This window comes from Theropithecus gelada, chromosome 12 (assembly GCF_003255815.1).
Source record: "Theropithecus gelada isolate Dixy chromosome 12, Tgel_1.0, whole genome shotgun sequence".
In the NCBI taxonomy this organism is placed as follows: Eukaryota; Metazoa; Chordata; class Mammalia; order Primates; family Cercopithecidae; genus Theropithecus; species Theropithecus gelada.
In genome coordinates, this window is record NC_037680.1 from 83,736,261 (window position 1) to 83,747,119 (window position 10,859).

General features: G+C 41.9%; 1 protein-coding gene across 1 annotated transcript in view; it reads left to right on the plus strand.

The window, feature by feature from the left end:
- Positions 1-10,045, plus strand: part of CPO (carboxypeptidase O) — a 30,302-nt gene extending 20,257 nt beyond the window's left edge. Inside the window, exons 5-9 of the mRNA XM_025405240.1 lie at positions 221-331; positions 1,440-1,530; positions 2,681-2,883; positions 8,829-8,913; positions 9,745-10,045. Of these exons, the coding sequence (XP_025261025.1) occupies positions 221-331; positions 1,440-1,530; positions 2,681-2,883; positions 8,829-8,913; positions 9,745-10,007 (753 nt within the window). The 3' untranslated portion in view covers positions 10,008-10,045. The remainder of the gene's footprint in view (positions 1-220; positions 332-1,439; positions 1,531-2,680; positions 2,884-8,828; positions 8,914-9,744) is intronic.
- Positions 10,046-10,859: the final 814 nt, after the last annotated feature.

The following is a 10,859-nucleotide window of genomic DNA, read 5'->3' on the forward strand; positions in this document are numbered from 1 at the left end:
GTCAGCAATCTGTGTCTTAACAGGTCCCTCAGTGATTCTGATGTGTGATAAAATTTGGGAACAACTACCGTAATAAGACAACGGAGGAGGGCTTGGGGGCTGGAGGGTGGAGGTTTGATGTGCAGTCACCTCTTATAATCAAGTTGAAATTGGTAGGAAATTAAGAGAGAAAAGATCTCTTCTCAAAATAATTCTGAACATTTCTTTCTTAAATTTCCAGATTCTACAAAACTATAAAGACAACTCAAGGATACGCAAGCTCCTTAGGAACCTGGACTTCTATGTCCTTCCAGTTCTTAACATAGATGGTTATATCTACACTTGGACAACTGTGAGTACACCATGTTTGGTCTTGGGATGCATTCATGAACTAAAGCTCAATTCAGGTTAATTTTTCAGCGTTAGCCATTCCAGCTCTAAAAATATTTTATACCTATGTAAAGAAAGGAACCCCATTTGGGATAAAAATCAGCTTAACATCTTTAATCGAACCATCTACACTAAGTTTAGGCCTGAGGAAGCCTAAGGCCTTTTTAGAGTTGAAGTCCATTACAGGTTTTTTCTTTGTTTCTTCCTCTTCTCTTCCATCTTCTTAATGTTTGTGGATTGCCTGCCACCCCATTAGGATTATATTGATAAAAATTCATGTACCAACTTGCATCCATGTCAAATCAGTTCTAGAAGCATAAAGGGAATGAATAATGTATCAACACAAAACCAGCCTACATTTCTCAATGCACTCATTCACACAGGGGGCAAACATCACATAAAGGCTTTTTATGCAGCAGACAACTGTCTCTTTAAAATGTCCCTGAAGTCTATCACTCCTCAAATAAGAGCCCCTATTTCTAGAGAGTATTCATTGCCTCCTCTTTTCCATTGCTCCCCTAAGGACTTCAGGGGCCCCTTTCTCTGGAATAGCCTTTCTGGCCGGGTGTGTGAATCCAGTCCTCCCTCTGTGCTTGTCTGATGACACTTGTCTTTATTCCCATCTCCATTCATCAGTCTTCAGCTTCCAGAAATGTGCAGAGACCATCTCTGACACACCTGGAACGGCCTTTTTCCATCTGTCAAGCTATTTCCCTTTCATCCCGTATCACTTGGACGTAAAAAATGACTCCAAAGCAAACGTTCCCTGAGTAAGCAGATCACGTCCACAGGCACTGCTAATCTGCTCATGAGGAAAAGGCCAAACTACTTCCTCCAATTTAATTGTTTACATGTATGTATACTTTTGGTTGTACAGATGTTCCTATTATTGGGGGCTGCTAGCCCATCTGTAAGACTAAAAATTACACACACAAGCTGCCTAATGTTAAAGGGAAGTTCTTCCAGATAATCCCAGGAAACATTTTTATGTTCAAGGCCCACCTATCATCACCAACACTGTGATTTATGAAACCTTAGAACAGCAACATCCCTATGTTCCTCTGCTACAGGATCGTCTTTGGAGGAAATCCCGTTCACCCCACAATAATGGCACATGTTTTGGGACGGATCTCAATCGAAATTTCAATGCATCTTGGTGCAGTAAGTACCTGCTTAGTAGATGAATTATGAACAAATATAAAGCTGAGAAGTAAGAAAAGAGATGAATTACTAAATGTATAATTTTTGAAAATAAACATCTAATATGGTACAGCTTTCTGGGCTTCCTAATGAGTTTTATTCCCTCTAACAGGATAATATCATCTAGATAGTAAGAGCTATCAGCATTCCAGTACAGGACTCTCTTCAAGTGAGGCTGGCTAAACAAGAACAAAGCAGACCTAGACCAGTGTGGATATATTTCACATCCATCCCTTTGTTTTTAAATATATGAATTATCATAAAGAAAAGAAAAATCAGAGACTTATCCTTGCAGATTATTTCATAGCAGGGGGTGGGCAGTAAACAAACCAAACATTTTTCTCTCCTTATGGCATTTTCATGTTTCCAAATCTCAATATGCCCAGTGAATTGGAAGCAAATAAAGAAGGAGGAATGGCTGAGAACATTGCCATTAACCAGATGGGAAGGGTTAAAATTGAGACTTGGCAGCTGTGTGGTCTTGAAAAAACTGCTTCATCTCTCTGCTTTAGTTTTCTTTTATGTAAAATGTGGGTCACAGTAACCCTACCTTATCAGTAGGTTGTTGTGGGGATTAAATGGGATGCTACTTAGGAAGTGTTGGGTACAGTACCTGGCAGATAAGAGGTGCTCAGCTGATCATTCTTATTATTATTAATGAGGATTACAGACCACTTATGTCCTTGCTAAATAGCTCTAATGAGACTCAAGCTAGTAAGACATGAAGGAGAGACTTAAATCAAAAAGACAACGTCAGAACCTTACCCAGGAACCCAAGAACTGCTTTCCAGGCATTTGTTTCAGGGCCCACTACAGGTTTAAGTAAAAGTATACTAAAATGCCATTTCATTTTGTAGCCCCTTTCCTGGGCCATGGAAGCATGGAGTTTGTTTCTAAATCCTAACGTTATCCCTTTCTGCCACTCTGAGTTCCTTCTAGAATGGTTATCCTTCAGTGACTATACAAGTTGACTAATCTAGCCAGGACTAACTCAACCAAGGGCAGGCACTGATTCTACTCACAGATGCCCTGAGTATGGATGACTCCTTGCCATTGGTCGTTTCCAAACTGAGATCATGCAGCCTTCTTTGTGGTTTCTTCCATATTCTAGGCATTGGAGCATCTAGAAACTGCCAAGATCAAACATTCTGTGGGACAGGGCCAGTGTCTGAACCAGAGACTAAAGCCGTTGCCAGCTTTGTAGAGAGCAAGAAGGACGATATTTTGTGCTTCCTGACCATGCACTCTTATGGGCAGTTAATTCTCACACCTTATGGCTACACCAAAAATAAATCAAGTAACCACCCAGAAATGGTGAGTCCACAGCACCAAGGCCTCCAGAAAAACCTCAGCAAGACCTCTGCCTTCCTTTTTCTGATTTCCATTTCCAAGATTTTGGCTCCAGTTGCCCTTTTGTTCTCTCTGCTTATCCCTATATTCTTTTTCCTGCTTTTGCACCTTGCCAGACGCCTGCTGGGAAGGCTTTGGGTTAAATGCTGCTTTACCTACGTTAATTAACTACCTGTTTCATAAAGTGTCAAGTTGGGAGACATCTTAGGTATTCATCTATAATATAAATGAGATGATTATGTTAATAATCTGCAGGAATGCACTTTCATTTCTGTAAATTCTCTTGAAGCTCCGTTCAGCAATTACAGCTTTTGAACCATGCTTTCAAGAACTTGCCAGCTGTTAGTGGAATATGGCATATCTAAAATAACATGGCTAAATAATATCTGCTCTCTTCTCTGCTAAACACAATGCTCTATTTTCTTCTAAACTCTTCCTTCAGTATTTGCTTAGGATTATTTGTAAGGGGAAGTGCCAGCAAAATGCAAGCTGGAGCTTGCATTTGGGAAACTGTTTTTGGTCTTATCCGGGTCCTTCTCTGAAGCTGTGTTTACCCAAGCACTCTTGGGCAGAATTACTGAGAAGGACTGGGCTCTTTGCCCTTTTGTGAACCAGAGGACAACAGACACAAATCAAAGAGAGGGTAAATTTAGAATTGCAAATTGCAATATTTGTTTTCCTTTTATTTCTTATTTTTTTTCCATTTTTAATTGTAGTAAAATAAACATAAAATTTACTATCTTAACCATTTTTAAAGTATACAGTTTGGTAGTGTTAAGTATATTCACATTGTTATGCAGCCAATCACCAGAACTTCTTCATCTTGCATAATTGAAACTATGCCCATTAAACAACTTTCCATTTCTTCCTATACGAGTCCCTGGCAACCATCACTCTACTGTCTGTTTCTATGAATCTGACTACTCTAGATACCTCATATAATAGAATCATGCAGTATTTGTCTTTTTATGACTGGCTTTCACTAAGCATATTATCCCAAGTTTCCCCATGTTGTAGGGTGTATCGTAATTTTCTTCCTTCGTAAAGCCAAATAACATTCCACTGTGTGTATACACTACATTTTGTTCATCCCATCCACTTATCTGCCAATGGATGCACTTGGGTTGCTTCCACCTTTTGGCTATTGTGAACAATGCTGCTCTGAATATGCATGTGTGAATCTCTCTTAAGACTCTGCTTTCAATTTTTGTGGATTCATATCCAAAATGTAATTGCTGGATCACTAATAGCAATGCTATTTTTAATTTTGGGGGGAACCACCATACTGTTTTTTATAGAGGCTGCTCCATTTGATATTCCCACCAACAGTACCTAAGGGTTTCTCCACATTCTTGCCAACACTTGTTATTTTCTGTTTATCTTTTTATTTTTTTAAAAAACATGCTCCTCTTTATATGCAAATGCTGAGAAGGAGTGGGGCTAAGCTTGCTCTGTTCTTAATATCACAGAGGCCTGATGACCTCTTGGTTAGGTTACACCTCTTGCACATCTCCCTCTGGAGCACAGCCCAGAAGACACAAGGCCTGAACACGAAAAGAAAAACTACTATAGACCTATGTTGGAGGGAGCCCTTCTCCCAACACTCAAAAATATCCAACAATACTCAAGTACCTTTCTTGCAATTATTCTTTCTTTTCTTGGTCCAGGAACACTTGTACTGCATGATCATTTTGTAACACGTGGAAATAACTAACATCTGCCTAGATCTTTACAATTTACAGAGAGATTTATAGCTATTATCTCCTTTGACCCTCATGATAATATATTACATTCACTTTGGAGTATAGAAATTGAAACTCTGAGTTAACTTTATCTTCAGAACTCTATAAATAGAAAGTGGTGGGGCCCAGGCTGGAACTCATGTCTTTAGACTCCAGAGGACACATTCATCATCCCACTACCTCACACTGCCTCTCTCTGCTCAGAAAGGGTGTGCAACTTCTAGGAGTCTATCAGCTAGATTCCCAGTCAACTATGTGCTATTTCTTTCTCATTTGTGAGAACTGGAAGTTCTATTTCTTCAATAAAGAAATATACAGAAGCAGATATTTCAGTCAAGAAGCCCAGAATGCTCCCTTTTTCCCAGTTTTGGGGATATTTGTTGTAGATTCCTACCTTCTGCTTAAAGGGGTCTGTGACAAACACAAATGAATCTCCAAAGACAGGTAATTAGAGATGTTTGATGGAAAGGGGTCTTCCACCAACAGAAAAAGGAGGCTAGTATATTCCAGTATGTTTCTTGGGTACTTCATTCTCTAATTGGTTCAGGAAAACAGATACTATGTGACCATTTTGCAAGTTTGTATTCAAAGGTTGGAGGGTCTCCTACTGCTGATTGACTGTCTGGTTAGAGCCCTGTGCTGTGGCCAGAGGCTAGAAGGAGCAAGACAGCAGGAGGGACCTGAGGCAATGGCACCACCACTGCTGGACAGTAACTCTAAGAAGGGAATAACTAGCAACTTCATAGCACTATATACAGAAAACAGTAAATCAAATTGAGAAAGATGGCTTCAATTCTGTGTCTCTTACAGTCTCAGGTGCTGAAGAGTTCACATAAACAGTCATCTCCAAGCCTTTTCAATAAAAAGACTGTGAATATTTTACTACCACATGTCTACCTTATTGAAGCTACTTAGCAGTGTTTTTAGGTTCTTAGGGGCAAGCTTTGATAGAGTGCACAAAGACACAGAATCAAGCCAACTGCTCCAAGGAGATTTCCATTTCTAGTACTATTTACAAGCAACAGAGACTAGTAATTAATCTTTATTATTTACAAAACCAAAAGTTTATAGAAATCATGGTAAATATTATACTACGTGATAGACAGCTTGGCAATCACTATGTAGGAGAAACATAACTATATATAGACTCTTTCTAAACTAGTCTGGAAATTAGAAGAGCTATAAGAATTCTAATGTTTTACATGCTTACATTCTTTCCATTTGAATTCTCTTCGGATCAGCCTCTGTACTCCATCCCAAGCTCTGTTGCCGCCACCCCTACCAGGCCAGGGCTTTATTCAACCATTCTGTGGGCCTGCCTCTGAATATATGCTTACAGGAAATTCTCTGGGCCCAGAGAAGGAGTTGTTAAGCAGGCCAGAGGTTTTTAGAAATGTATATTATGTACTATTGGCAAATGAGTTTTTATTATTTTTATTAGGAAGTACCTGTAAGCTGAGAAAAAAAGGGCAGCAAAGAAATTGGCTCTATCATAGCCTTGCAATGTAGTGTCAGAAGGAGAGAGAAGTACAATCAGGAGTTCCACCTCCAGAGACAGAAGTTGGATTCAGAAGTCTAGGGGATTTCCATTTTATCTTCTCAGAAGGGCCCAAATAGCTAAGCTGAGGATCACAACTGAATGCCTCTCATATCTATCTCTTACTCCTCTCCGCTTCTCCATAGTAATTCCTCATGGAATTATTAAAATAGAACTCAAAAGTTCTTTTATCAACAAAGAAGGGTAAACTGGAAAGACTATTTCCTACCCCACAGCCAGGACTTGAGGAAAGGGAATGATGTCAGATAAAATAAATGATGGCTGGCAATGAGAAAAAAAATTTTGTTGTCAAGGGTGAGCTGCAGGAAAGAGAAAAAAAAAGCAAGGAACCATTTGGTTGGCAAGTATAGTCTGGGTCTGATGCATATATCTCAAATGAAAGGTAAGGCCTCACATGGACCAGTTAGCATGGTGTTCCATTAAAACACACACACACACACACACACACACCACATGGGAATTAAAAATAATTAAAAGCAACTCGTATCTCTGCTAGAGACTCTTAAAGAACTTCAGAAGGGAATGTGGTTGGTAAATCACAATGCTTTTCCCAGGCCCCTTCTCTCAACTTCATTACATACAGCAGCTACCCTGAATCCTGCCCACCCCTCACTCTCATTTCCTTACCAGAATTTCTCTCTCCAGCAGACCGTTCTTGGACCTCCTCCCAGTGTAAATGATTAAACCAGCTTTTTTAGCCTCTCCTACCCATTATCTCAATTCTGGATAACACAAACCCAGGAACTGAGGCAGACTCAGAATCCCTTTTTAGGAAGTGAGGGAGAAGGTGAATGGCCAAAATGGCATTCTTAGTGAGTGGAGAGCGAGCAAGTGACTTGCAAGTATGTCTGACAGAGTGTTTTTTCTCTGATCTTAGTCAGACACAGAAAGCCTCAAGTGCCTAAGAACACTGCCCACAACCGTCCAGTATGATCCCCCCAACATCCTTATTGCCTTTTTGCCAACAGAAATATTGTTCCTTTTGAATTTCGCTGGGCCAGTTTCCTCTCTAGACAAGCACTACTCTGCAACATCTCAGGATTCAGCTGGACAATACAGAGCTGGGAGAAAGAGAACCTAAAATGAGACCTGTCCCTAGTCAGGTATCCAGGGAGCTGGTGCACCTGGAGTGCAGTCAGTCAGCCCTGAGGGGTAAAGCTATGGTGGATCACAGTACAGGCAGGGAGGGAGACTGTCACGGGAAGCAGTGGGATATTCCATCTGACGGGTAGAACACACATGTCTAGGCTGGGGAATACCTAGAGGGTCTGTCAGCAAACCTAGAAGAGATGCATCAGAAGGTCAATGAGCCCAGCCAGTAGACTTGGGCCTCACTAACGTGACTCTGATCTCAGGAAAGGGGCTGCAGAGGTGAAGTGGTGGTAGGTGTGGGGACGGGCATGACTTCCAGCTCTGAAATGCTATAAGAGATAAACACTATAAGGAAAACGAAGAGGGGAGTCAGAGAGAGATATGAAGAAAGGGCTATGGGGATTCAAAGTGGGAAGAGATAGAATCCAGTTGTAGGGATCAGGTAAGGCCTCTTGGAGAAGTTGGCATTTGAAAAAGTCCTTTGAGGCTGGGCAGAATTTCAATAGCAGAGATAAGAGGTAGGGATTCCATGTGGAGGAAACATCCTGAGGAAAGATAGAGGCTGAGGAAAATGGGGCCAGGCTGAGGAATGGTAGGAAAACGAGTTTTTGACTATCATCTGGGGGGATGACAAGATATGGTGTTGGGAAGGTGGGGTAGAGTCATATTGGAGAGGATCTCAAAAACTAGGCTGAGAAGTTTGTACTTAATTCAGTGAGCAACCAGGAGCTCTTGAAGACTTTTCCACAGGATCCTGATCATAGCTGTATGCTACAAAATTTCATCCGGAAGCCAGGTGGGAGAACTTGAAAGAAGGATTGGTGAGAGGAATGGAAATCTATTAGAAGATGCCACAGACAGCCAGGCGCGGTGGCTCTGTAATCTCAGCACTTTGGGAGGCCGAGGCTGGTGGATCATGAGGTCAGGAGTTCAAGACTAGCCTGGACAAGATGGTGAAATCCTGTCTCTACTAAAAAACCACAAAAATTAGCTGGGTGCGGTGACAGGCACTTGTAATCCCGGCTACTTGGGAGGCTGAGGCAGGAGAATCGCTTGAACCCGGGTGGCGGAGGTTGCAGTGAGCCAAGATAGCGCCACTGTACTCCAGCCTGAGCGACAGAATGAGACTCCGTCTCAAAAAAAAAAAAAAAAAAAAAAAAAGATGAAAGACCATTTCAGAGGTAGAGTCTGACATAGAATGATGACACTGGAAATGCAACTTGGCAACTGCTTTAGAGATGGAATATCAGAGATGCCTGCAGAATTCTACATGTGTAGAGCATGCAAGCCCAGAAATATGAAAGTCAGAGCAGCCTTATTAGCGGGATAGATGGTGAAAATGGATTTGAGCGTGTTGAATCTGAGGTACCAGCAGGCTACCTAGATGTAGACGTCCAATGGGAAGTTGGAAAGGTGGCCTAAAACTCTGGAGATGAATCTGGACAAAACACCAAATGCTTGGATTGTTGGATTTATTTTAAACACCAGATATCTGTCTCTGCATTTCCCACCTACAGATTCAAGTTGGACAGAAGGCAGCAAATGCATTGAAAGCAAAGTATGGAACCAATTATAGAGTTGGATCGAGTGCAGATATTTTATGTAAGTATCTTTTTTTGCCTCTTCAATAGTATCTAAGGCACAAAAGAAGTCAGTGGACTTTGGGTGGCGAGATAGGCGGGAGAGGAACAGAAGAGTTCCTGGGATCAACAGGGAGTTGTACAAATCAAAATGACCAAGGATAAAAGGGAGTCTGTACAAATCCAGAATTATACTCTCTAGGGATAAGGTATGAACTAAAAGAAAAAGAATTAATACGCTGGCTCAGACCAGAACTTCCCCTGGCTTCAGTTAAAAAGAGCTGGCAAGCTAGAAGGCACAGGAGTTAACAGGAAGGACATTGTCCACTGACCTTTGGTCAGTCAATTCAGTTCCCAGAGGACCCATCAAGCTAAGAAAGCCCTGGAGAAAAATATCTAAAGACAAGAATTTAGTTGAAAGGAGAGCGCGCTGTTTCTCCCAACCCCAACCTCCACCTTCTCCACCCTCCATAAGCCCCCCTCTAAATACTTGTATAATATTTTTCTTGTGGGTCATTTTGTTTCTGTTCCTTTCTTTATATGACTCAGTTCACTCTTGCCAGGCAATATTAGGTTGCCAAGTCAGTGACTCAGCTGAGAAACTTTAGCCAAACCTCCCCATGTGCTAGACACAGTGTCAGGTATGATGGGGGACAGAGACACTAAATAAGATGTGGTTCCCGCCCTGCAGAGGCTTACAACCAAGGAGAAAGAGAAGACAGCTATTCCTGAGACCCTGATCTAAAACAGCTTCTTTATTTTACTAAGTGAACCTTTAGTTCCTGAAAAGGCTATAGGAATCTGTTCTTTCAAAGTGCGACTTCTACCTCTGCCTTCATGTTTTCACCTGTAGATGCCTCATCAGGGTCTTCAAGAGACTGGGCCCGAGACATTGGGATTCCCTTCTCATATACGTTTGAGCTGAGGGACAGTGGAACATATGGGTTTGTTCTGCCAGAAGCTCAGATCCAGCCCACTTGTGAGGAGACCATGGAGGCTGTGCTGTCGGTCCTGGATGATGTGTATGCAAAACATTGGGACTCGGACAGTGCTGGAAGGATGACATCTGCCACTGTGCTGCTGGGTCTGCTGGTGTCCTGCATGTCTCTTCTCTAAGTGCATCCCGCCCAGGCCTGCTCAACCCCAGTGGCTTGGGTATGGCTGGAGGAACAGTGTGCTGTGGTTGTAGAGAAACCAAATCATTTAACTAAAAATACTTCCTATTTCAATAAGGAAAAATCATGTCTGCGTTTTAATATTTGTTTTTCTGTGAGTTGAGCTTTATTCCTTTATACGAGGAATTAGTTAGGTATTAGTTAGTACAATAATGCTACAAACCAAACCTCTCTAAAACCAAGTGGTGCAAATCTACAGGTCATGATGCAGTGATCTTGGTTGTGCTCGCTTAGGCATCCGTGGTCAGTTTCAGGGCAGCTGGTAGATCTCGGATGAACTCACTCTGGGGGTTGGCTACTGTAGGCTAGTATAGGATAGCCTCAGCTGCAATGAGGAATGGGGTCTCTGCTCCCTGTATCTTCTCCTCCAGCACATTGGTACCATGCACTCATGGCCATGGTGAAGGAGCAAAAGCAGCAGGAGAGCAAGTCTCAATGTGCAGGCACTTTTCAAACCTCTGCTTGCATCCTATTTGCTAACATCCCATTTGCCAGAGGAAGTCACATGGCTGAGCTCTGCATCAAGGGGTGGAACAGAGCAGAAGGTGGTGAGTGAAGAATTGGGGCCATCAGTGAAATGACTCTATCTGGTGTTTATATCGCACCCTTAACCTTCACTGGCTTAGCTTCAGAGTCGGTAGCTCAGCTACAATTCGAGGCAACTCAACTAGATGGCTATTATCCTATTCAGCTTTAAATGCAGAGAAACCTGTGAGTTCTAGTGGAACCCCACTGCTCTTGAAATCTAATTAAAAGTCACATGATGAGATTCTGATAGGGCCATTTGTGTTCT